The sequence below is a fragment of the Hoplias malabaricus genome, chromosome 9 (genome assembly GCF_029633855.1).
Source record: "Hoplias malabaricus isolate fHopMal1 chromosome 9, fHopMal1.hap1, whole genome shotgun sequence".
NCBI lineage: Eukaryota > Metazoa > Chordata > Actinopteri > Characiformes > Erythrinidae > Hoplias > Hoplias malabaricus.
In genome coordinates, this window is record NC_089808.1 from 29,510,350 (window position 1) to 29,538,080 (window position 27,731).

Below are 27,731 nucleotides of genomic sequence, written 5' to 3' on the forward strand. Positions count from 1 at the left end.
ATCACAACTTTATATACCCAATTAGATTTGACATTAATTTTCACTACAAATTTGAGAGGAGATCAAAGAGAGGGTGGAGTTGTAAAAGAGGTATCTCTCTTTCTCTGTTAAACTTTGGAAGGGAGAGAGAAATATATTGCTTTTTTCTACCTCTGTGTAGCTAAAGAAACATAATCAGCAAGAAACCTGTGGTCTTCTGTCACCACATGCCTTGCCGGATGCCACTGCTATTTTTAGGCTTTTGATTAATGCCTTCATCAAAGACTGACACTAAAATGGAATTACAGATTTTCTGATTAGATCTACAATGATATTTAAAAATTACCACAAAGCGTTCCAATGCGTTGAATCTTATTTGAACATTAAAGGTTTCTGTGCACAGAACCTTTCTGTAACTATTCCCCTTGGCTGCACCTCATTTCATAATCAATTTTAAGAACATTTGATTAATGTTTGAGGGCAGCACGGTGCCACAATAAGTAGCGTCACAGTCACACAGCTATCTGTGTCTGTGTAGGTTTCCTCCAAGTGCTCTGGTTTCCTCCCACAGTCCAAAAACACATGTTGGTAGGTGGATTGGCTGCTCAAAAACGTCCATAAGTGTGAGTGTGTGTTGCCCTGCAAAAGACTGGTGCCCCTTTCAGGGTGTATTCTTACCTTGCGCCAAGTGATTCCGGGTAGTTTCAATGAATGAATGAACGATTAATGTTTGTGTTCACTTTATTATATTTTAATCAGATTTCTAAAACCAACAGTATTCTTACAGCTAAATTGTGAGCACCGCAGAACAAATAAAAATGGGTCACTCTAAGAGCTGTGAACACTGTCAATTTCTGTGTTGCCTTAAGGTGATGGAATAGGAATAATGTTGGGAAAGATGTGAGATTTCCCTAGTGGAAATCTCATTTCCTTTCTTCCTAGTATTGCCTCCAGTGCAGGCAGGAAAAAAGAGCTCTGGGGAAAAAAAAGAGAAGCTCCATTGTTTTCCATATATTGTGATTTGTGAACTTGATATTCCCTTAAAAAAAGTTATCTGGTTGATTGTGGTTTTCTGTATGTTTCCTGATTTTTTTTTTTTCCTGCTGTTTTAGAAATCCTGCCATTTGTCTTCTCTACCTCTTATTTTTTTCTGCTTAGTCTCACTCCTCATCCTTCTCTTTCTCTCTTTGTTTCTCTATAGTGAGCTATCCATGCAGTTGGGCCACCTCTCCAGGCACTACAGCACAGATCGCAGCAGCTCCTTGGGGAGTATGGAAAGTCTGGAGAACCCTTCCAACCAGGGTTACTTCGACAGCCAGCTCTCCCCTATCGATCCTGCCATCTTCAATAATAAACGGGACTCTGCTTACAGCTCTTTCTCTGCCAGCTCAAACACTTCTGACTACACAGTTTCACTACGACCAGAGGAGAACAGCTCCATGGACAGCCTCCTTCAGGGTTTAGGCCCCTCCTGTAGATTTTCAGAGGGCAGTACACACTCTGCAGCCAGTGGCCCTGGAGAGATCCATTTTGAGGAGGCAAGCATTAAGTCTAGGTCTTTGCCTCACAGGCCAGAGACTAAAGTACGGCCATCGTCTTACAGCTATGACGAAGAGAAGTGTGGGCCTCCACAGCCTCCCATGAGGAAGGATAGCTTTAGGGCCACCAGAGGCAGACCAGGAGTGACGGATAAACGTTGTGTCTCTGATCCTGTTGGTATTCCAAATATGACTTGCTGCATGATGGAGAACCCACCTCACATTCATGAGGAACTAAATGGGAGTGGCCCTCAGAATAATAAAAATGAGGAAAACGGCCAGGATTTGAAAACTAATGGCACAGAACCTTACTACACCTTAAGTTCTCAAAGAGAACAATGTATAGATGAACAAGATGGATCAGCAGATGAGATTGAAAAGAACGGTCACCTCCAGCCTTTAGAGAGTTATTCATCCAGTCTTCATCCAGAAGAGTGTCCTGAGTCCCAAGTCAGCCATTTAGACAGCAACGTCCCATCCAAGATGCACAGACATAGCGCACCTGAAAAATTACTTGCTACTCCCATACACATCTCTAGTGACCACAGTCAACATTCCATAGCACCATCTAAAGAGTGGCCTCATCCTGTGCACCCTAAAATGGACCCTAGAGAAAACAGTCCAGATGTTGCTTTCCAGGTTAAATGGGAAGGCAGCAGGTGCTCCACCCCTGGGTCAATAGCTACTTCCGACCTGGAAGACCAAAGGGTAGAGGAGGAACCATTTGATTCTGGCCAGAGTCTGTCTCCTAGCCAGCATTCCTGGGGACGATCTGTCAGTGTTCCAGGTGAACCAACAAGAAATGGATTCTCTGTGTCTGAGTTCTCCATAGACTCTGAGATTTTGGAGAGAGATTTTGGGCCAATTAGTGCTGCTGCCAGTATGGATACACTATTGGAAGAGGACCACGAAATAGATGGAAGAAGGGGAGATGAAGCTGAAGTTTCAAAGCCCCGTCAGAGGCGGCAATTTCGTTCATCAAATTCTCGACGTCGGAATGAACGTTTTGCCACAAATCTTCGCAATGAGATCCAGAGGAAGAAGGCTCAGCTGCAAAAGAGCAAAAGTGGACTACTCTGTGATGGGAATACATTAGAAGAAGAAGATGGTGCAACATTTCATACGGAAGAAGAATCCCCACCAGAATCTCCAGGAATCCATCAACCCAGACCACAAATCCAAAGCAGTAACCACACTGGCTCATACAACACTGCATTTACTCAATCTCAGCCCAGAAAGACTTCCGTAAACTCAACATTTCAGCAAGATTCAGACAAATTTGCTGGAATAAACACTCTCGCTCATTTAAGAACCAGGACAGAGGACACTCAAACCTCTCAGCATGAAGTCCAGGGGGTTTCATCAGCTGAGGTCAAGAGACTGGCATGTACACATGTGGTTGAAGAGGTGGCATCAGCAGGTAAAGCCCGTAGATGGCGCTGGACACCAGAACACAAACTGCAACCTGAAATGGAATTATCCATGAAGAAAAGTGTTGAAGGAACTGGACAGACATCTTGGAAGTCTGGAACAACAAGAGCAAGAGTTGGTTCTTCTAGTGGGAGGTCCAGTCGAGCAGAAGACTGTGACATCCCTCCTTTTGCAGATCGGAGGAAGTTCTTTGAGGAGACTATCAGGAACCTGAGCCAGTCTGTGACCAACCTTGCAAGCTTGACGAGCCGTCGCCAGAGGCCAGTTAAGCAAGGGCAGAAGGAGGACCCATCTTCTCCCGATCCCCGAGAGTCAATTCCTGACCTTGGACGCAGGAGGTTCTCTTACCAGGGTGTCCATGATGGAACTGTAATGAATTCACTTGAGAATAGAAGACAGTTAAACAGGGCGCAACAAGAGAGAGACAGAGAGATGATGGAGAGAGAATGGGAAAGGGAGAGAGAGAAAGAGAGGGAAAGGGAGCAGGCAAGACTTCATGAGCAGGAAAGACTTCATGAGCAGGAGCGACTTCGAGAGCAAGAAAGACTTCGAGAGCAGGAGAGACTTCGAGAGCAAGAAAGATTTCAAGAGCAGGAGAGACTTCGAGAGCAAGAAAGACTTCGAGAGCAGGAGAGACTTCATGAGCAGGAGAGACTTCATGAGCAGGAGAGACTTCGAGAGCAGGAGAGACTTCGAGAGCAAGAAAGACTTCGAGAGCAGGAGAGACTTCAAGAGCAAGAAAGATTTCAAGAGCAGGAGAGACTTCGAGAACTGGAGAGACTGCAGGCTTGGGAAAAGGAGCAGAATGTGGAGCAAGAGAGGGAGAGAGAGAGAGCAATGAAGGAGACAGAAAGAGAACAGCAGACTGAGAGAAAAAGACACACAGACACGAATGTCATATATTCAGGTCATAACCTCAGCAGTACCATAATGCCACCACCTTTGCCTCATGTTAACCACCTGAAACACCCGCTCACTTCTCAGACTCCAATTCCCAACTGTTGTTATCCAGACAACTCCCATAGCAAGACTAGCCTTAATATCCAAAAGCCATGCTCAGCCTTCAGACCTGTAATGAGCCAGCAGTATCTGTCTGACCACTCCTGCTTACTCCCTGGACACAAAGCCAGGAGCTACACGCCAACAGAGGTAAGATTTTTACTGAAATGTAATACAATATATATTCTATGCTTATGTTATATATCAATAACATGATTTTATAAAATATAACAAGCATTTCTTGTTATATGTACATTAGGTTTTGGCCATATTCAAATTTTTTGTTCTAATTTTATTATTTTAAATGATCTATTATGATTGACTTATTCTGCCTTTTGAATCTAAACAAAGCAGTTAATTTGAGGAAGCCAAGCAGCGTCCCAGAGTTGAAGCTGTTTGATATGGAGGAACTGGCTAAAGTCCCTCCAAACTAATGTCCAGAACTGACCAAGAGTTACTAGGAATAAATACCGAAAGCAAAGATCACAGATGTAATATTGGGTCATTTTCGTCAGTAAATAAATAATTGAGTATAATCTATTTTTACATTTATTTAATTGGGTTTCTTTTAGTCTACTTTTAGTATTTGTGTGAAAATCTAATGTTGTTCAGATCATGTTTATGCTGAAATATAGACAATTGTAATGTACTTAATACTAATCATATTTTGAAAACATGATGAGTTTTATTAAAATATGAATATTTCCCATTAAATTAGGTTTTACAAGTCTCCAAAGTCTTATAGTTGAGTGCTACAAAGATAGAACTTCAACTGTTTATAACCACAGAATAGTCCAGTCCCCATTTAATGCTACCAGATGTGCAGAACAGAATAAAATTGTGCTTCAGTATCCCATGAGAAAAAGTTGGCTGTGTCACTGAATATGAAATATTTCATAAACTGGTCCCAGTCCTGCAGGAAGTCTGAATATGTATGTTGTATTATTATTCACTACATTCAGGATGTGTCCCATATTCTGACATAAAATAATATATTTTTAAAATCTCATATCTATAAAATATTCTAAAGGATATTGTCTTCTCCTCATTCCAGATAATGTCATTTTACAGTTGATAACAGTTGATATTAAATAATAAAATATTTACATAAATGTATTTTTAAAAGTCATTCTATTTTAAACATATTATCTTTTTTAATGTAATTTGAGAACAACAGCTTCTCTGCCTTTTATTGACATTTTTCATCATATGGGTGATCGAAATGCTCCAACATGACTTCAGATTGTTACCTCCATTGACGTTGAAAGTTGAGGAGGTTTTCCTTCTCTTTAGGAAGCTACATCCATCCTTACAACAAATGTCTCTATAAGGATGTTATCTGTGCCTCAGTCACCAAGGAAACTATAGCATCCAAAACACTTTTCCTGTTCCAATTCCTGTTTTGAATCACTCACCAAATGTGTTCCCCAGACCTATCCTGTACGTGAGACGGAACAAACAAAACTCAACAGGAAGTTCAGCCTGACCGAGAGGTAAGATCACTTCCTCTATCTACAGGAATGTTATTAAATTTACCTTGTTTTCACCTCAAGTGTTTGATCAAGACACCTTGGTGTCTACTTTGTTTGTTTTTAACTGCTGCAAAATGGCAAAAGTAAAGGTTTATTGTAATCAAATATTTTGCCTGATATATAGTGCTTTTACATTAGCCTTGTCACTTCACTATACAATTAAAACAGCTCATTCAGACAATACATATCTTGACTGACTGAGAGTGTTTGGAGAAAGAGAAAACACCATCACTCCAGAGAATGCAGTTTCACTTTTCTACAGCACAGGGTGCTTTATATCCCTCTAGACAAAACTTAGCATTGGGCATGGTGATCTTTGGTTGATGTGCATTTTCATACTGTTCTGTGTAGATCATGCAAGCTGAGCATACACAACTGAACATATGTGACCACCATTTGTGCACCTTAAATAGCTAAATTCAGGCATTCTACAAACTTTGAACATAGTATACAACTCACTCTTTTTCTTATTCTTCTGTAGAGACTATGCTCAGAGCCGACAGGAGTTCACTGTGCGTCCAGGCTTTCAAAACCATTGGAACAGGCCATATGTTTGTAACAATGAGGACCGACCCTTGAACTCATCATTGCTTAGAAACCGCGCCATGTCAGAAAATGACCTCAGAGTGGACAGTCGTTCCCTTCAAAGCCACATGAACGCTAGTGCGAGCAGAATGTCTAAATCCACCCTCAGAGAACTTGATGAGAATGTCGCATCTTTTGATGAGGCAAAGAAGAAGAAAGGTCCTCCTCCTCCTCGTCCACCACCACCAAAGTGGGGACATTTCCATAAAAGACGGACATCTCATCACAATCTCTTCTCCTCTGCACCGGCTTCTACTCCACTGACCCAAACATATTCTCCCCGCACCCCTGTTCTCCTTGAAATGACTCGACAGCGCTCCTATAGTCTTCCTCCGAGAGACGGGACGGAGTCCTGTCAGCAGTGCCACCAGGAATCCACAGTTACTCCTCCCAGCCCTGCCTTTGTTCACAGAGCTTTCAAACCTGTGGCCCCACCTCCAAGAGAACAAGACACTCCTATATCTCACCCTTATGATGCCAGCAGATCGTTAGACACTCCCTCGGTTTTGATCGAGTCCAGCACAAGGTAAAGACTGCTAATAATCCTTCCGCTCTGTTATCACATCTGTAGAAGTCTCTGCTGTTAAGCTTTTCACTGCAAACAAAGCCATAACAGTTCCGACTAAGTAATCTGAGAAGTCAAGAGACATTACATGAACACTGTTGATATACAGTATAAGATCCTTGAGAATGTAACATTTTACACAAGTGTTGTATTCATGATTATGTCAGGTGAAGGGGGGTATTAGAAGGGGTTTTTATTATTATTATTATTACAGGGGGTCCTCGACTTACGACGTTGATCCGTTGCTACATCGCGTCGTAAAACGATTTTCGGTGTAAGTCGGAACATACGTACACACTGTACGTAAATAACGTACTGTAAGCACTTATCCTATCCTAACACAAAAAATTATTTTTTTGTAATTATCAAAAAACACCTCGGTCCCGAACCGTGTATTTGCGTTACGACGTTTACGATGCAAAACCACTTAAGTCGAAACAAGGCTTTATACAGTAAATGGGAGATGTGTCATACTCACAAAACATCGTAACTCGGGATTGACGTAACCCAAGGACCTGCTGTAGTATTATTATTATTATTATTATTACAGCATTATTATTATTGTGGGTGGAGCCAAACATTTTTAAACACAAAATTATGGAGAATTTAATTCATTTTTTTAAGCAATAATATTATAGAAATACTATTATTTTCACCCTTAGTCTTTCTCAGAATGTTTAGTCCCTGTAGCTTTTTATTACAAGAATACATAGTCTTTTCATGAAATAGGTGATGTATAAGATGATGTATAGCTGAATTTTCTTATTTTCACAAAAAACTAAAATATATTTAGGGTGATATGTATGGAAACAACAGGTAACAGGGGTAATTAACAAATGGTTTACAGTACAACCTAAGTTAGTACCATTGTCTCTTAAAGACGGTGTAAGAGGAGGCTAAATTTTGAATTTTTAAATGAAAAAGCCTTGATAATCGTAGGAATGGGAAATAGGAATGTCGTAATTGTTTTAACAGTTTGATTCTTGTTCATTCTGTGACATTAATTACTCAAAATAAGGTACATTTTCTCAGAAACAAAACATGTTTTTGTTAGATATGAAAAAATGTCGCTTGCTAAGATTTAGTTTTCTGCATTATGTGTATAATTTCTCATGTCTGTCTTTCTTTCTCAAATTATCTGAACAAAGCTGGGAACAGCCTTCAGACCAGTACAGGCCAGCTGTAGTGAAGCCAATCTTCCATAAACACAGAGCGGAGTGGGACTTGACTGGATCACACAGCTCCTCAACAACAAGTGGCACTAGCAGGTCATCAGGACCTGCAGGACCTGCTCCTCCTTTGGAGAATGGTTCTTATCCCGGGGCTGTGACTCCTGAGTCCTACTTCACAATGAACAACAAGTACCAGCAGCACCTACCGAATCAGCCACAGCTAATAGGCTACACTCCCAAAACCTCGAAGAAATTGGAACAATCTACGCAAAGTCCACTTCCCACCCAGGATCAAGCTTTTCCCCTGGAGACGGACATAGACGAGTTCCATGAGAATGAGGAGACAGCTGAGGAGCAGCAGAGGCAAGAGGAAGGAAGAATGGAGATGCAATGCTTTGCCCAACCAGTGACTGTACTGGAAACGGACATAGACACGGTTATGGACGAGGAGGCCCCTCTAGCAGGACTGAGGAGAGTGCAGAGGGCTTCCATGGTGGACACAATGTTAGAAAAAGACTGTGGCAAAGCCAGGAAAGAGCTGATGGGGGAACTTTTCCCTCACTTTACAGAAGCAGGGATTGGAGGAGAGGGCTGGAGAGGAGGCTACCCAGTGAGTGGAGACACTCTAGAGAGGTAGATAATCTCTTAAATATATGTATCTACTTTGAAAACTGCACTTTGTGATTTTTATTTATTTATTTATTTGTTCAAGTTGAAAGAAATCTTAGCCTCAAAGGGCTGGTGTGGCTGTTGGAGTTTAGTTCATTCAGGCCAGAGCACACCTGATTTCGCTCCTTTAATTAGCTGGTCTCAGTAAAATAACTGATCATGTGACCTCCTGGTTTGTTGAAACAAAAACCAGCAGCCACACCTGCCCTCTGTGGATAAGATTGCCCACCCCTGGTGTAGTGTCTGTGTACCCTGGTTCGCTTTGTAAATTGTTAAAGTGTAAATGTCCAAGGTGTGGGTTTATCATATGTTTCTGGCCATATCTTTATGTATTAACTTCACACACAAAGCTCTAAAAAATGAATCTCAATGGGCTGTACATGTCTTTTATAGAGGTCTCAAGTGTAAAATCCACATTGTACTGATGAAGAGTTGATGACCGTCGTAAATCATTCACTTACATTTTTGGAAGACGTTATTTCACCAAGTTCTGGTCAATTGAGAAAACTCTTCCAATGCACATATAATCGTCAGATTAATTTGCTTGGAGAAGGGGTCTGAAGCACATTCTGCTGTTAGAGGAGTGGTTTGGGACTGGATGGTCATCGCTTTGATCGGTGCCAGAGCGAGAGAGAGTTAGTTTGTTTGATTTCACTGCCATGAATGGGTTAAATGCAGGAGATATATTTTGTTGCATGTTTTACAAATGTTCTTCTATGTGCTGCATGCATTGCCACAAGTTGAGGTGGTGCAGCTTTAAGAACTTTTACTTCATTGACATGACGCGACCTCTGTGATATCCCAGTCATTGCTCCTCATACATTTTTCGTCCTAGGTCCTCTCGGCACAGCTCTTTAACGTCACAAGTCTCAGCCTCCTCCAGTTACAGCACATCCAACAACAAAGTCCAACTGCTTAATAAGATAAGGGACTTCTCAGACGTGAAGGAGGATGACATGGAACTTAACTACAAGGTTTGGATATTTAAATAAACACAAATGCATATATATATATATATATATATATATATGTTGATGTGTTCATATATATTGTACACCTGTGTATAATGTAGATGGCCCTAAGCCTAAGGTTGGCAGTAAAAATCTGGATGATCCACTGTGCTTTTCATCACCTTTGATAGTTCTGTATGTTGGTGTACTCTGCAGAAGCAGTTGATTGAGAGCCTGTGCAAGAAGCTTAATGTGCTTCATGAAGCTCAGAGGGATCTGCAAGAGGACATCAGGGCTAACGCTCAGCTGGGCGAGGAGGTGGAGAGCCTGGTGCTGGCCGTCTGCAAGCCTAACGAGGTGGACAAGTTTCGTATGTTCATTGGAGATCTGGACAAAGTGACCAGTCTCCTGCTGTCCCTCTCTGGTCGGCTGCTGAGAGTGGAGAGCGCCCTGGACTGTCTGGACCCAGAGTCAAGCCACACTGAGAGGGTGAGGGAAAAGTACACTTGTCATACACTATAGGTTCAAATGTTTGTATACCTTTACTATATTTGTATATCTGTAACCGCTTATCCAGTTCAGGGTCACAGTGGGTCCAGAGCCTACTTGGAATCATTGGGCGCAAGGCGTGAATACACCCTGAGGGGGCGCCAGTCCTTCACAGGGCAACACATACACACTCACACCTATGTACACTTTTGAGTCGCCAATCCACCTACCAACATGTGTTTTTGGACTGTGGGAGGAAACCGGAGCACCCGGAGGAAACCCACACAGACACAGGGAGAACACACCAACTCCTCACAGTCACCTGAAGCGGGAATCGAACCCACAACCTCCAGGTCCCTGGAGCTGTGCGACTGAGACAGTAGCTCGTGCCGCTGTTCATTCAAGTCATTTTTATATTTTATAATTAATATATTATATTAATACCTTGAATTTTTGAGGAGCCCAGTTTTATAGGAATAGGTAAAACATGTATATTATTTTTGTAAAAAAACATTTAAGGTATGTTTAATTTTCCTATACTTGTGGTTCTTATTCAGAGCACAGTCCTTGTCCTGTAAAGTGACATCTAGCTTCTTTTTCTTATAATATATTTAGCAGATTTATTCTTATATACTTAAGCTAAACAAAAAGAAGGTAATGTTGACATACGTGCGTGTGTTCTTGTCCTATAGTTCCCCCTGCTGGAGAAGAAGAAGCAACTCCTGGCACAGCTGGCTGAGGCTCAGGAACTGAAAGAGCACGTGGACGGTCGAGAGCAGGCTGTGGGCCGAGTGCTGGGTCGCTGTCTGACCCCTGAACAGCTGCGGGACTATAGCCATTTTGTAAAGATGAAGGCGGCGCTGCTGGTGGAACAGCGACAGCTGGATGATAAGATCCGTCTGGGAGAGGAGCAGCTCCGAGGCCTAAGAGAAAGCCTGGGTCTGGGAGTGGGAGCAGGCTTTGGGATGGCTGTTGGCCTCGGATACAGCATTTAGACAAACTGGGAGAGAATAAGGCCTGGATGTTTGTCCATGACCGGGGTGTAATGATGTATAAAAACCTTAATTTGATTCACTACAAAACACTATACAGCTAAACTGTGCCTCATTTTAGTTTGGTGCACACGGCACAGAGGTGTAATGAACATATTTCCATGCTGGATACCATTTTAACATCAGATCAAGGTTCACTTCAATTTGTGATATTTCAGTTATAAATCTCCTAAATAAAACATTCAGTCCTTTCCAGAGTGCCCTCTAACGTCCTAAATCTTAAAATCACTAACACTACAGTTTCTAATGAATTGTACACAAGCCTAGTCGGGGGTTGGAATGTTCTTAAATGTGTATTTAAATTTCAATAACTTCACATTGTTTTTTTTGACGACAGAATTCTTACACCCTTAATGCATACACATGGGTAAGAGCATGATTGTTTCTCATCAAAGTCAATGCAATGTCAGCATTACTGATGAACACTGTATCAGGCCATTTTTAACAATGCATGGACACTATAAAGGACCTGCGATGTCTAGACTTCCTGGCAAACACATGTATTACAAAAGTCATGTAACAGTAGTTTAACGCTTACTGCCTGCATTTACCCACTCAGTAAGGATTTCACACTGCAGCACTACTTGAAAGAGAATAAAGCCATACTATGGAGGAAATAACGTCACACTACATCCAAGCCACATTACAACTGTCTTTGTGCCTCTCATCGCTCTGAACTGAGGGATACTCCATGCACTGCTATTTATTTATTTATATCTCTCAGCGAATATGAAGAAAGGATGCTTCAGCAAGCCGTGTTGTTGGTTTCTCCTTTAGGTAACTGCTGATCCACAGCTGGCATCCACAATGGCATATAGACACCCACACATTAGCAAACTCAGACATTTATCGATTCAGTCCAGAGCTCATTCATGCTACTTCTAATCTATCGTAATAGAAAGGTCTTTGATGGATAAAGATTTGTCAGGGCTTGAGTTCACCAAGGAGATGTCATTTCTGAACTGAAACTGGAATTTGTTCCTACAGGCATCTATTTTCTTTAATCAGTTTAGCTGTATTCAGGGCATGTTTGCATCCCCAATACTGTGGGTAATGTGTCCTGTCCAGGGGCTCTTCCAAAAAGCAGGGTTTTTCAGTTAATTAGATGTGTGTGATGTCCTGTGCCCAGTGAGTCAGTGTAAGGTCTTTTCCTATTTTACAGGCATGGGTGGATTTTGGATTTCAGTTATTTGGCTAAACTGAGAAGTCCTGCATTGTGGAATACATCCCTGTTAAAGTATTTTTTTATCAGGGCAAAGCATAAACACAGACATGTTTTAGCTTTTTTTGTTATCAGGTGCTTTACTGTATTTTCTATAACTATTTTAGGATTTTGTTGCTGGTATTGCCAAAGATTCATTTGAACACAAGAACAGAAATATGGTGCTTATTCTTTCCAATCGCATGCAATCAGCAAGATCCTGTCTTGTCAAGATCTTGTTATAGGTTTGTTCTGAACATTTTATCTGTCCCTTGTTGTTGAGTATTAGGTAACTTTGTGTTACAAAATCTATGTGTTGTATATATTAATACACCACTTCTGACTGAAATATAGCAACATCTGACAAGCTTCTTAATATTCTTACACTCACAATCCTTCAGAGGAAAGGAGAATGCTGCTTTACTGAACATTTAATGCCTTGAGAGCTTGAAAAAGCCTGTTTTCTACCAAGAGATGTTAAAGCATTTTTTTTTTTTTTTTTTTTTTAAGTTTAGTTTTTTTTATTGATGATTGTCTTTAAAGGACCATTAGAGCTGACTTTGTCACCGTGCCAAAAGAATGAATGTGTAGCTGTTACTTTAATAATTTGTCAAATGCCCTTGAATATGTTTTCCCCCAATGTATATATAGCCAACTTTGTACTCTGTTGTATTATACCTTCGTAAATATCTTCAGGCTGGAAATGTAAGAAAATATTTGGTTGAGTAATAATTCATGATTCCCCCATTTTTGATATATTAAAAAAAGTTGGAATATATGTACAATTGATAAAATATTAATACTTTAAACTGTTTCTTTAATCAATTACACCCTTTTTAGTAATATCTATGAAGCTGTATTAATAAGCCTTTGTAAATGCAGTTATAACTCTTTTTAATTTGGTAATAATGCATTTTAAGCATTCTTATAAACTCCAATAGTCTCATTAGGCTAATAATGAGCTACAACTGATTATTTAGAAACTTATAAACACAATTATACAAGCGTCACTATTCATTTTAATGTTTAAATGCATAATTATAAAGCACTTATATATTAAGGATTTTAAACACATGATAAATGATTAAAATGCCATCACTGAGTGCTTTGAGTTAATTTCTTCCTCATTTTTATTTATAATCAATAACAATGTAAACCATCAATCACTTTACCTGAAGCACTGTGATGCATTTTAAACATTTATAACTTATAATTGTTAATATGTATTATATGTATTTTATAAATATGCACAGGACATATCCAATTAAAGTACTTAATAATGAATAGTGACATTTGTATATAAGTTATAAATTATATAGACGTACAACTAAAGGGTTTTGAGGCCTTGAGAGTTCATAAATATCCTTACAATGCATTATCAAGTTTAAAAAGAATTATAATCATATATAAAGACTTATATAGGTGTCATTAAAAGTTACCATTTTTAATTTTGTTTTAAAGAGCTTAAGAGCTTTATAGCACGCAGCAGCACCTCTTTATATTATGTAAATATTTAATGATGAATGGACCATAGAGGTGATCTCATTACACTCAGGTCTATGATGCATTATCCGCTTAAATTAACATTTGAGACTTAGTTTTGTTTGTAATGACATGTACATTTTGCATTACACACTATGGAGGTCTTTTTACATTTCTCTAGTTCTGTATTTAAAGTTCATATGTCAGTTGCAAATATATTTGACAGCCTCATGATTAATTACAGACCAAGCTTATTAAATGAAAAAGAAAAAAAAAAAAGAAAAAAAAAACTTACATTTAAACTTGAGTAATTTCCATTAGAAAGATTCACCTCAGATTTTTTTAATTATTAACTATTTCCAACTTAGAATATTAACCATTCTGACATTTCTTCATTTATTTGTTTTAAGGCATATTTCCTTAAATACTAAATGTACACTACTATGTAGAAGTCTAACTTTGCTACGAATATACATGAGGCATAAGGTGAAAATCCCTTTAATAAAACTCATGAAATTCAGTGTAACAAAGGAAAACATTAACTAAAAGCAAGTTGATAACATTTACAACCACAAAAAAACAAAAAGAACAAAAAAAAAAAAAAAAAAAAAAAAAAACACACAAACTGTACAACCCTAATGCTGGATTCACTGCTAATTTTATCTTTACTCAAGGATTTGTTTTTGTTTTGTTTTTTTGTTTTTTTTTATTCATAATAATAATAATAATAATAATAATAATAAGGAGAAATTTTATTAAAGAGAACGGTTCATCGTATGTTTGTAATACCGCAGTGTAACCATAGTACATGAAAGTATGAATAATCTTGGCTGGTTTTTGCTGTATTCTTCTACTGCTCTGCTGTATGAGGATGAGGATGGTTATTTGTAGAGGATGTCGTAGTGGCCTGGTCGGTAGAGGAGGAAAATGCGTGGTTCACTGCCCTCAGGGAAGACATGATGGTTAACTGTGCCGCCCTCTCCTCGGTCCATGTACTCCACCAGTATGGACACATTTAACGCCTGTGCTAAGGCAATGATGTGGATGTGGTCACTCTCTTTGGACATTGGCTCCACCTCCTACACTCTCAGGAATAAAGAAAAAGAAAGATACATTATTGGTAACTAAAAGGCACAAACAGTGTAAATGTACCTTTAAATCCTCTGGGAACACTTTCTGAAAAGTTTACATTACTATGGCAACAGCCTCAAGACAAGTCGCTGGATTTCATTTTAAACAAGATACATAAAAGTTCTGGTAGAATTGCCATTATACAGCCGTACATGTACAAATCTATGAACGAGGAGTTCAAAGATGATTCAGAAGTTCTGGGAGCAAATAATTTGTGCTCATGGTTGTCGAGGGACTGGTAGGTTTCTTGCCTCTCCAGTAGAATTAACGACACACTTAAATACAGACCTAGGTTTTGTGCAATGGTATCTTAAAGAAGGTCAGGTCTTTAAAAGGCACAGATGAAAAGCTAGCATTACTTGGTAAATAGCTGGATAGCTAGCTAGCTCACTAAGATGACTCCTAAGCTTCAGCTCACCAGTCTCTTCAACTCAGAGCTGAGGATTGGCCATGGCAGCCTTGTGATGGCCAATGAAATAGTGACATAAGCATTATCCACTTTTAGGACTGCCCATTCTACATCAAGAGGAGAGCAATACTGGTCATTTTTGAGGAGATATTTAAACTTTGCTGAATGTTTTACATAGCACCCAAGTTAGCATTTAGATAAAATGAGTTCCCAGGGGCTTTAAAGCCACTGTAACCTACAACTTTTTCCAGTTGTAAAAAATAAGAATGGTTTATTATAGAACTGTGTAAAATAGAAGACCATAATCCAAGCCCTGAAGATGAAATAAGCCATATAAAATCAAACCAACTTTCATGTCTACAATTATAACAGAATAAGGTACAATTATGTTCCCTAAAGGGGTGGCACGGTGGCGCAGCAGGTAGTGTCGCAGTCACACAGCTCCAGGGACCTGGAGGTTATGGGTTCAAGTTCCGCTCTGGGTGACTGCTTGTAAGGAGTTTGGTGTGTTCTTCCTGTGTCTGCGTGGGTTTCCTCCCATGGTCCAAAAACACGTTTGTAGGTAGATCGGTGACTCAAAAGTGTCCATAGGTGTGTGTGTGTGAGGATTGGCGCCCCCTCCAGTGTGTGTCCCCACCTTGCACCCAGTGATTCAGGGTAGGTTCCAGACCCACTGAGACCCTGAACTGGATAAGTGGTTACAGACAATGAATAAAACGATTTATATTCCCTAAAAGGTGTCAGAATGTGTATCCTTGAGGGTACTGCGAAACATCACAATGATTTAAACTAGGGGTCTTCAAACTATGGCCCGCTGCTTTCATTTGACTGGCCCCTTTAACTACGACAGCATACCGCAATTTGTCTGGCCAAGGACATAGAGTTGGGAAGAAACAGTATGGACATCTGTCTATACCAATCCAGCCACTACTGAATTGTCCTTTGCAATCAGTCCATTAGCATCTAGTCAATGTTCTTCATACAAACAGATCTAGTTCTCTACTCAGAGTCCTGCCTCTCAAACCCACACCTTTTGTCTGTAACACATGAAAGGCTGTGGCTGTAAGAAGACAATGCTCTAAACTCGCGGCTGCATGAGGGACACCGTCCATAGTGTCTCATATTGATTTTGAGACATTGCCACCAGCTACGATGGTGTTTTGGGGCCATGTTAATCCAGCTCTTTTGGCGATTCAATATCTGTGCTTTTCGCGTTGCGCTCACACACGTGTACCGTAAAACTCAATGTAGATGCATAAGTCGAACAGCCGAAACTGCCATTCTTTACTCCACAGCGACAAAATATGATTACATGCCAAAACATCAGTAAAAGTCTCTTCTCACCTGCTGGCAGAATTCTTTGACTGAGCGACCTCCCTCTATGAAGTGCTGAAAAAAGGTCTGCTCTCGCTGAAGGTAGCCTGATGTGAGCAGCCTCAGATACACCACCACATAATCAGACACACTCTGGTCATTAAAGGAGTTCAACAACTCCCCAAGAGCTGGCTGCTTTTCACACATCTCAATCAAGTCCATGAACTAATGGCAAAAGAAAAAAAAATTACGTTTACTGTGCAACACAAATACATACTCAAAACCATTTAATCACTAGTCTTATTGTTCCAACTCACTGTGTTGTGAAAATCTTCAATAGTGAACTCGGTGAAACCCTGGTTCACAAGGTCCAGTTTACTTTTCGCTGCCACTGCTTTAAACCTGTGATCAGATAAAATGAGCAAAACAATCAGCTTCACAATGTCAAAATACAATGAACATAAATTATGAAGCCTAGATTTGAATTATAAATGATTAACCTCAAAAGTTATTTTAGAATACTCTATCACTGGTAGTTTTAAATTCAGTTCAACATGACATCAAATAGACCATTACTCCTTGTCCTTGGTCATATCAATTTTAACTTTTCAAATGTTTGGCTCACCTCTAAAACCTCTTTTGATGACAATAAAAAAAAAAAGAATTACTAACTTAGGCCAGGTTTCTCAAAATCATCTTAGAACAAAGAAGCTTCTTAAGTGGTAAAGTGAGCATCACTCTCTGTTAATAATTTAGGATTTTTAGAGAAATTAATAATATAATAATATAATCACCTCACACTCACCTGCACTTCTTCAAACTAAAATTCTACTTGGCTCAAAAAACCTGCTTAATATTGTGTAAAATTAATTAAGTGTGTCCTTTTTCTCCAACAGATCCCTTCTTGACAAATATTTATGTGCCCTCTTATTTTCTGTGTAATTAAAATACTAATGTTTTATATTGTAATTATTGCTAACCTTGAAAGAGACACTGATTAATTTTTAAATGTTTTGGAAATGCCAGGTGTCCAAGCACTTCTGGCAAGTTGTGCTCATCATCTAGAAATGTATCAGTCCAGGGCACATCACTATTTAGAAAGACACACTGAGCTGAGACAATATTAAAACACTAAAACCCCCAAGCTGTACTTTTGTAGCTCTTTGCTGTCGTCCAGTAGCGATTCCAAATGTGAGAAGCCAAAAGCTCTGTAGAAACAGTTTCCATCAGGTCGTGTCTTCCGAATGTATGAATATTTTTCGTGAAGGTCCTGTAAGAACAGCAGTTAAATCAAAGTATAGCTACATTATTTCATTCCTGGATAAAGGTATGTGAATATAATTTATTTATGAAACAATATTTAAAAATTAATACATGTACTCAAAAGATCTTCACCTTAATCTTGAGCTGATAGATGGTGTCTTCTTCAGCATACTCTCTCTGAAGCACAGACAGATCCTGTCTGTCTGACACTAAGGGATTACTAGTGGCTATCTGTTCACAGAAAGTCAATAAATGGGTGAGTCTATACAACACGATCTACCCAAAATTAAAATATATTTTCAAATTCACTATAAACATACGAGTGTCAGTAGAATTTGCCATAACTCAGAAAGAGCTGAAATGTGACTAAAGAGTTAAATAAAACTGACATAATCCATAAACCTACAAAACAAATTACCAAGTGAAATGTGTTGGGGTGTTTGGGGGGGTGAGTAAGTAAATAAAAATCATCACAGCTTACTTCCTGTTGAATTCGGTCTTGCTGTGCCATGATGGCTTCATCATACGCAAGGCAGTTCACTCCTACAAAAAAACAAAAAAAGTGACAGAAAAATTATTATAAGTTACTGATTACCTTTGTTACACAAAGAAATACTTAGGTCAGATACACTGTTAGAATATTTTTTCATCATTGAAGCTGATTAATCTGAAACCATCTTTGTGGAAGACCACAATCATGACAATATGGGTTCTTCTACAGCACATTCTCCATCAATCTGAAGAACCCTGTTTGGGGTTTTATATGCAGCCATTTTCTTTCCTAAAGAACCCTTGAAGAGCCATAATTTTTAAGTGTGTAAGAAAAGAAATAGGCTATGATTGCGTGAGAATTTAAGCATTGTATTAACTGGTCTCAGGCCAGCTGTTTTCTCATGGATATGTGGAGAATTTTTAAAATTCATACAGCACTAACAGACATCCCAAAATCAGTGGATTTACAGTCTTTCAAAGATTTTTCTGCAAGCAAGAACATTAAGAGGGAGTTTGCCCTCTCTTGCTGAACCAGCAGCCTCCATTTTCTGGGAAAGCTTTACAATAGGTGGTGAAGCACTGCTGTCAGGATTTGATTGCATTCAGCCACAAGAACATTTCTGAGGTTTGATGATTATTTCAGGATAACCACTCAAACTTATTCAGTTTTTAGAAACGATGGTGATAAAAATCACTAAAGTGAAGACAGGTGACCAAGGCACACTTGTGGCTATTTTGCGGCATCCCTTTTTTTTTGGAAATGCCTCTGTATGAAAACAGTGTAAATGAGGCCTTTTTCTGGTCTTGAAAATGTAGATAATTTGTCTTTTATGATAAAGGCTGCATTCTCTGTAGTCATTGTTCTAAGCTCATTTTCTATATCTTTATGTTTATAAAGTTAAATAGGGGAATAGCGCTGGCAATAATGCGTTAACATATATGGCCCATTCCAGAATTGCAGGTACATTTTAAGTATAGATTCTTTTAAACATTTCTATTTTCAGACGACACACTTTAAATTTAATATCTGCAGTACTTGCTGATCTTAAACAAAATGTAATACAGTAATTCTGGTATTCTGCTGAAACTTATATTTTATTGTTAACAATTTAATCAGATCTATCATTTTCAAACAATAGGCTAGCACACTAGGCAGGTTCCAACCAATTAGCCAATGACTACCCAACACATGTGGTCTTTATGCAGCCCCTTCAGGAACCATGCCCCTCATGCTCAAATCGCCCACTCTGCTTGTCTGCCCTCCATTTCTCCTTTTGTGCCACCTACTTGTCTTTATGCAAATTTTCCCTGCTCTACTTTCAGGGTCAGCATCTCATCGTCCCCTGTACTGCCACTGCCTTTCGGCTCCTGACAGTTTCATCTACCGAGAACAAAAACGTCCGTAACCTTGAATGGTATACCAAAACATACCTATACATTAAAATTGAGAATCCATATTAAATATAAAATAATGCAAAATGCTTAATTAAAATGTAATAGGGACCATTTAACTCTGTTGCTCAGAGTTGACAGTTTACATAATTTTGTGCTTTAACTCCATGTGCTAAACTCAAACCAGTGATTACGTTGCATGTGTGAGAACAAAATTTCATGGATTGTCATAGATTATCATTGTTAAAACTGAAGCAGTTTTACTGCACATCCTCGATGTTTTGTACAAAATAATGAAATATTTTGTAGTGGAAGCATGATATACCTTACTGACATTTAGTTCCCCACCAAAAAAGAAACATTACTGGGTGCAGGTCACATTATTATTTTTTTTTTTTAGAACACTTCAGATATTTATGTGGTTTTACAACAGAAGTAACAGCTGACAAGAACATTGGGACAGGCATAAAAACCATAAAATGTATTACTGATATTACATAAACACACAATATAATTTCTGGTCAGCCTATTTTAACACTAGTCATACAGTTACTCAAAAAAATCTGAAAATTAGACTTTTATTTTATTATTTCATGTTCATTCAAGTTCATGGCATGAATCAGGGGACGAAGACAATCAATGTGTGGATTGTAAGTAATATACCTTACGTTTAAATGTTGCTTAAAATACACATCAAACATCATCATCATTATTATTATTTATTATTTTAGTTTAAATGTAATTAATATTAATAGTTGAAATTGATTCCATAAACGTTTATATGTTTTTTTTTTTTTTTATGAAAAACAACAGAATGTTCATCTGGGAAACACGAAATGTACCCTCAATACTATAATGGGCCTCACATAGCCGTGTCGGTAAGGACACCCAACAAATATAAATGCATCACAAGACTAAATGACCGAGTATTAGTGAACTTTTAAGGTTAAGAAAAATTTGCACAAAGGTGAAGGAGATGTCATGCGCATCCAGGCTGCTGACCGCATAAAGCTACGCTGGAAAAAAAGAGCAGCAGCCACTGCTTTATTTACACTGATTTCACAAGCTTTTAACAGTCGAGACAACAGCGTCAGTATGAAAACGCCAACCAAAATATACACAAGTGCTGCTCTCCAAATCACTGTACATTTCACAGTTTGTTGCAGAAGGAGCTGTGGCCTCTCTTTCCTTTCCGGCCCACTCATGACAGATAACGCACAGAATGTTATCTGCGGCAGGTCACTAAAGATTACATATATATGGCTGAAAACAAAGTCCCCTACGCCGCGAGAATGCAGAGCCCCGTCCAGGAGAAATACTTGTCTTTTAACAGACAAAGCTACATTCACTCACCCTCCATCTCTCCCTGGGATGTTTCCTGCTGCTCGTCCGCCATTTTGGATCGGGGTTGTGTTCCCCCTCCCTCTGTGAACCTTTCAGCACTGCCGGGTCAGTCTCTTTCCTGCAGTCAGCACCACTGTCCCCGGCTTCGAAACCACCCCACACAAGCCTTTGAAAATGCTCAGAAATATCAAGCTTTCACTGATTCGCAGGAGTTTTCGAAAGGAGGCAATTTGGCGCAGGCACCATACTACCCTGACAAGTCAGTTGAATAGTAATTTCCTCATTCCATAGTCCTATAAAAGTTAATGTTACGCAGTGATATTCTGTGTTAATCCTTGTTACTCATTCCCCAGCCACGATCCAAGATGATTTTTCATACAGAGAAACCGATTGCTTATGTATCACTATTACAGTTTGTACCAAACTACAGACTTAGGTTTTCTTATTGTGTTTATGCACAAACATTTTCAAGGCTAATATACACTGAATGATAACTGGATTATAACCTACACTCAGTGTCCATTTTATCAGATCCTCTGACCATCCTCTGAGCACTTTGTAGTGCAATTACAGACTGTAATCCACGTGCTTCTCTGCATTCACCCTGCCCTTGGTCAGGACTCCACCACAGAGCAGGGACCTTTAACGGGTCATTAACAGCGCTGCAGTGACACTGACGTGGTGGTGGTGTGTCAGTGTATGTATTGTGCTTGTACAAGTGGATCAGACAACACTGCTACGAGGTTTTAAATACTGTGTCCACTGTTAAACACACCAACCAGTGACAGTGGCTCATCTGTTGCTGCAGTGTTGGTCGTCCTCTAGTCCTTCATCAGTGGACACTGTATGCCGCACAGAAGACCCTCTGTTAGCTGGATAGTTTTGATTGATGGACTAATCTCAGTCCAGCAGTGAAAGTGAAGACTTTGAAAAATAGCTCATGCCAGCACAACACACACTAACACACCACCACATCAGACAATGACCTACCACCTAAATCAGACCTGCTCTGTGGTGGTCTTGACCATTGAAAAGGATAAGAATGTATGCAGAGAAACAGGTGGACTGTAGAAGTACAAAGTGCTCCTGTATGGTCAGTGTAGATACAATGTAGGTGTTCCTAATCCATTGTCTAACATTGCACTCCTTGACCAAAAGTATCATACACCATTCTACACTCAGTTTCCATTTTAAATGCTCCATTTTCCACTTATGTGCACATGGTAGTTCTGCAATTACAGACTGGTCTATATTTTGCATTGTTAGATCTATTACCTTGTCCTTGAATAGTTAGGCCCCCAACAGAGCAGGTATGATTTGGGTTGTGGATTACTCTCAATGCTGCAATGACACTCACAAGTTCTTTGTTCTATTGTTACAAAAGGATCAGACACAGCACAGCTGCTGGGGTTTTTTAAATGCTATTTAAACCACTCACTGCACAGCCACACTTATTGGTCTAAATGTAAATATCCAGTAAATTACCAGAAAGTTTCCATGGGAACTTTAGCTCGGGAACTTTGGAAATATTCCAAAATGTAAACTTTCCATGGACATTTTGGGAACTTTGGGGAATGTATTGGAATTAATAGGATATATTGGGTATTTTAAAGGAACTATATCATACATTATCCTCAATGTATCGTTTTTTGTTGTTTTTTTTGTCACTAGCAGACCTGAAGGCATACCAATGCAAATAATAAATATCACTCATAGTTGCAAGCAGAACTTTATAAATGATTAATTCTTAAATTGAACAATCAAAAGTTCAATAAAAAAAACACTCAAAAGAACACAACCTCACACCCTCAAAAATGTGCCATTCAAAATGAAAAACCAAGTAGCCTTACTTCCTTCTTAAATAAAACATCAAATTTAACATCAAATCAAATAAAGATATTTCCCACAAGCTTCTCAAGCCTGGCCTCTGCATGTTCTGCATTTTTGCTTTAATAGTTTCAGGCTTCTTCCTAAACCTCGGTATCTTCCATGTTCAAATAAATAATTAATAAGTATTAAGTATTGGTTACAGAAACCCGTTGTGGCAAGAAATATAGGTACAGCAGGTACAGCAGGTAGTGTCGCAGTCACGCAGCTCCAGGGGCCTGGAGGTTGTGGGTTCGATTCCTGCTCCGGGTGACTGTCTGTGAGGAGTTGGTGTGTTCTCCGTGTGGGTTTCCTCCGGGTGCTCCAGTTTCTTCCCACAGTCCAAAAACGCGTTGGTAGGTGGATTGGCGACTCAAAAGTGTCCGTAGGTGTGAGTGAATGTGTCTGTGTTGCCCTGTGAAGGACTGGCGCCCCCTCCAGGGTGTGATCCCTCCCTGCGCCCAATGATTCCAGGTAGGCTCTGGACCCACCGCGACCCTGAACTGGATAAGCGGTTACAGATAATGAATGAATAGGTAGCCTATGCTAGCCTTTGTGAATGAATGAAAGCCTTAGCTTTGTAAGCTAACCTCTTGCTAGCCTTGGTAAACTAGTGTCTTAAATGCAATTGCTCATTAAGTATTTCTTATTTACCAGATAGCAATCAACTCTGAGATTACACCTTGATAGTTGCTTAAATGTTTCAATGCTTTTACTGCCAATAAAATAATGAACTTAAATGTATGCTTTCAGTAGGTGAGTGTCAGGTTTCTAGAAATCTGTATATGTGCTGTACATGTGATTGAGGAATGAACAGTGCGTGCAGGTGGTGTGTTCTCAATAGCCCTTCAGTGTGTAATGTGCCTGGGATTGAGGAGCAGCTGTGCTATTCAACTGTTTTGGCATCATATCTAATTATTTTAGCCAAGATTATGCTTCATATATATTTCTTACCAACTATATGTAAGTTTCTCACCTTTCCCCCTTAATCCCGTTAATTCCCATGGTAAATTTCCCAACTTTGAAAATTCCCAGAATTTTGCAACCCTAGCCTGGACACAAACAAAAGTATACAAACCTACAGTTGGACTACTGTCTGTAATTGTAGACTGACTAAGTGCATACATATGGTTGGTGTAGATAAAATAGACAATGTCTGTAGAATCATGGAGGTCATTTTAATGGCACCCTTTGCATCAGTACTTCATGAGTTAGGTTAATACAGCATTTCTCAAAGTGTGGAGCGTGTAGGTATTGTAGATATGATGCAAAGATTCTGGAGAAATGTGTATTTCTTTAATAATGATCCTGTCTTTATTAATGCATGTCAGTAAAAAGCACCCACTAACAATGGATTCATTAATAGCCCTTAAACATAATAAAAGAACATTAGATATGAGACCAGAAAAAATGTAGCTTGCCTGGAACCAAAATATGCGGTCATTGCCAACTTTTATTTTGAAAAGGCGCCACAGAGATTAACGTGTTTTGGCAGCGAGTCTGAGAAGGGTCTTCTTTGAGCCTTCATTAAGGCGCCTGTTCAAATTGGAGCTGTTCCAATCATTAGCTTCACCGGCCTCTGATTCACCGTCAGAGTCTGGTTTATAAAGTTAGTTTTTACCAGCTCTAGGTTTGAGGTCACAACAGATAACAACGACGGATAGTTACAGTTATGAAAGCGGCTTGTATATAACCTTTAGGGAAACGGGATGATCTGAGAGTTAGTTAACGTTAATATTAGCTGTAGTCAAGTTGTGAGAAAGCGCTCTAAACATGCAGCAAGTTAACGTTAGTCTCTGGCCATGTCCCAAACTGCACACTGCTGTTCTGAAGAGTATGAAAATACATATACAGCTACCACCCTTAGCAGTGCTTTCTGTAGGGTAGTATATAAAGCTCCATAGTTGTTTGGGAAACGTTACGTAACTGTAACGTTAATGTTAATCAAATGCTGTTCCACATCATTATAAATTTTACTGCCTTATCTACATAGGAATCAGCTTGTAGCTAATATTTTGTGTATGGATGGGCTTTGACTCAGCACATGTCCCTCATCAATATCAAACTCACTCCTACACACTTGAACCTGCCTTTGCTCATATTAAAACTTATGTATTTTGACCAATTTTCTGTATTTCTGAGTTTTTGAACATTGATGTTAATGTTGTATCTGGTGTTATATTGTTAAGCCACTGATTTAGAGATAGAAGTTGATGTTACTTGAATTAATTGGAGAATTGTAAACTTGCATGTGTATTTTATTTCAATTTTTTGGGTGGCGGTATGGGACAGGCAGGGTGCAGAAATTCCCCTTCATCTGAGAAGGGGGATGATAGAAAGGTTTGAGAACAACTGGGTTAATACAATGCCACTGAAATATTGCCATATAAACCATCTTATGTATCCACAGATGATCTCATTGAAAACATGGACAAGAAGATCACATGGGACAGGTTTTACACAGAAAATAGTAAGGGAACATTTAAGAATTTTGAGTGGTTCTTTGGCTTTCAGTCAATCAAAGACTGCATCCTACCACTGTTGCAGTCTTCAGCCGGTGCTGATGCACCATTACGTGTTCTGGATATTGGCTGTGGGACATCTGCACTGGGGCCCTGTATCTACAGACACTCAGGTTGTGCTGTGAATGTCACATGTGCTGATATCTCTCCAGTGGCAGTGCAACTTATGCAAAAACATGTAGAAAACACACCAGTACAACCCTGCAACCCATCCTCCAGCCTAGTGTTTAAAGAAATAGACTGCACAGAACTAGAAGAACACTTTGAGCCCAAGAGTCTGACCTTAATATTGGACAAGGGGACAACAGATGCAGTGTTGAGGTCTAAGACAGGGCAAACAAAGGCAGGTCAGATTGTAAGTCAGTGTCTTAAGGTGCTGAATCCCTCAGGGCACCTGCTGCAGTTTTCAGATGAAGATCCCGATGCCAGGCTTCTTTGGCTAGAGAAGGAGATTCGACGCTCAGAGATATCAGCTGAAGTAGGGATACAGGAACTTGGAGTAATAAGAGGGGTTACTTATTTCTGCTATCAGGTAACCCCTTGTACATTCCACCACTGACATTTTTAATGTTCCAAATATGTTACTACCACAGCCTGTAATCATGTTTCTTTTTTGACTGAAGTGTCAGTATTTTAAATAAACCTTTGACTTCTTTCTACTGTGTGTGCGCTTGTATGATATAACTCATGTTGGCATACCATCCATCCATCCATTATCTGTAACCGCTTATCCAATCTAGGGTCGCGGGGGGTCCAGAGCCTACCTGGAATCATCGGGCGCAAGGCATGTTGGCATACCTTGCTGTAAAATGTCTGGTGTCAGTTATTTTTTGTGTGCTACTGTGTTAAAAAACTGTTTGGTCAGTTAAGCTCAGATTTCCCTACGATTTTGAATCTGATCCACAAAGGCAATTATCTCACGAACTCTACCTGGCAAGAGAAATTTAACACTAATTGTACAAATAAAGAGTTTCAAAACTGTTTAGACTAGTGATCAACCAATGTGTTTTTTGATGGCGGATGCCGATTTTTAGACAGCAGTAGTAGCCGATATGTAAAGCCGATATTCCCTTTCCTCAGGCAGTGAATAAACTAGAGGTATTATGATCTATTTTTTTTTTTTACAGAAAACCCTTCAAATTTGTAAAAGAAACCACTTAGAGGTCCTGAAATATATATGAAGTGGTCAAAAGCTTATAAAAACCACAAAAAAAGTTAGTGACTATAAACTGAAGAGTTCACGAGTCCCATTACTTTTTCCTTTTTAAAACTGTGTCTCCAGGGGTCTACTTTCATCAGGTAAAATTTAGAGTGGAAACCTTATACTGATTTGAAGTTATTGAAGCTGGAGTAGACAGTGGACAGATGGCCTCTCCAATTGTCTCTTTAGACCCCAAGCTCTCCATAAGGAAAATGATTACTTTTACTGCAAAACTAGTGTATATATCTTGTCTAGACCTAATGTCAACATCTTACTGTTTTTCTTTACTTTCTATGAGAAACTCGTCTCCTGTCCCTCACCAAGTGGCCATTTACACCTCACCAAACAGTAAAAACCCTTAGTTATGGTGTGTTTTATTCTGATGTACTGAGTTTATTTCTGATGTTTACACTTGTTTCTCACCAAGTACAGTGTTCCTTTAAATGACTGATGTGTTAAAAGGTGAGAGCTGCACTCTGATTGGCTGTAGAGCAAGGCGACCTCCCCCACACCCCTGCTGCATTTAAATGCCCTCAGTGAGGGAAATGTAACTAGTAAAAGACATCTAAGCTTTGAAACATGTTTATTGACTTAATTATTGTTTGTGGAGCTTGTGGCTGCCAAATAGATCTGTTTGAGTCTCACTCGCAGTGTCTGGCGCTGAAAACATATGTGCTCTGCTGCGTTTGTCCCTCTTCCTTGGGTGCACATCATCATAACTCTGCCCCTGACTGGTCTACAGACTTGATTGACATGTCATTGGTAAGCTGAGAGCCTAAGCTATGCAGCAGTTGGTGTGACATGGGTCCATGGAGATCATATTTTAAATTTTTTTTTTTTCTGGCCAGTACTCAACACAAACATCAGGATTACTCACGGTTTGATGGAGAGACTTGGATTTAGTCTCATTATGAAGGGGACTATCTAAGGTAAGCGCTGCTTTGCTAACTTTGTGTGAGAGCCACTTGTGGGCTTTTCAGGCTTCGAGAAGCAGCGGTTTTGTCATTGATGAGGAAGAAACCTAAAGTTTGGAATGTCTCACTTTTTTCAGCTTTAATTCCATAGTCCTACATTTTAGCGTATTTCCTCATGATCCTGAGAGTCTGCCCATTCAATTGGTGTATGATATGTACACACTGACTCAAATATGGTG

General features: G+C 39.4%; 3 protein-coding genes across 6 annotated transcripts in view; 2 read left to right on the forward strand and 1 right to left on the reverse strand.

Annotated features, from left to right (window-relative positions):
- shroom4 (shroom family member 4) overlaps positions 1–12,953 on the forward strand; it is a 55,902-nt gene extending 42,949 nt beyond the window's left edge. For both annotated transcript variants that reach the window (XM_066680653.1, XM_066680654.1), the window contains 7 exons: positions 1,181–4,097; positions 5,379–5,440; positions 5,961–6,590; positions 7,778–8,434; positions 9,306–9,444; positions 9,637–9,909; positions 10,602–12,953. In XM_066680653.1, the coding sequence (XP_066536750.1) occupies positions 1,181–4,097; positions 5,379–5,440; positions 5,961–6,590; positions 7,778–8,434; positions 9,306–9,444; positions 9,637–9,909; positions 10,602–10,904 (4,981 nt within the window). In that variant the 3' untranslated portion in view covers positions 10,905–12,953. The remainder of the gene's footprint in view (positions 1–1,180; positions 4,098–5,378; positions 5,441–5,960; positions 6,591–7,777; positions 8,435–9,305; positions 9,445–9,636; positions 9,910–10,601) is intronic.
- A 1,419-nt stretch (positions 12,954–14,372) lies between these two features.
- otub1b (OTU deubiquitinase, ubiquitin aldehyde binding 1b) lies at positions 14,373–21,182 on the reverse strand. The gene is made up of 7 exons (XM_066681913.1): positions 20,999–21,182; positions 18,243–18,304; positions 17,894–17,992; positions 17,650–17,768; positions 16,816–16,900; positions 16,529–16,723; positions 14,373–14,723 (listed from the first exon to the last, which is right to left on the reverse strand). The coding sequence occupies exons 1-7, from the start codon at positions 21,039–21,041 to the stop codon at positions 14,526–14,528; spliced, it is 801 nt and encodes a 266-aa protein (XP_066538010.1). The 5' UTR covers positions 21,042–21,182; the 3' UTR covers positions 14,373–14,525.
- On the forward strand, positions 19,576–26,002 carry cskmt (citrate synthase lysine methyltransferase). 3 transcript variants are annotated; one of them, XM_066681915.1, is made up of 2 exons: positions 19,576–19,668; positions 25,266–26,002. In XM_066681915.1, exon 2 carries the CDS (start codon positions 25,283–25,285, stop codon positions 25,934–25,936), a length of 654 nt encoding a protein of 217 aa, XP_066538012.1. In that variant the 5' UTR covers positions 19,576–19,668; positions 25,266–25,282; the 3' UTR covers positions 25,937–26,002. The 3 variants fall into 3 exon arrangements, with proteins under 3 accessions (XP_066538012.1, XP_066538014.1, XP_066538011.1); XM_066681917.1 differs by lacking the exon at positions 19,576–19,668 and adding an exon at positions 20,277–20,295; XM_066681914.1 differs by lacking the exon at positions 19,576–19,668 and adding an exon at positions 21,122–21,248.
- Positions 26,003–27,731: the final 1,729 nt, after the last annotated feature.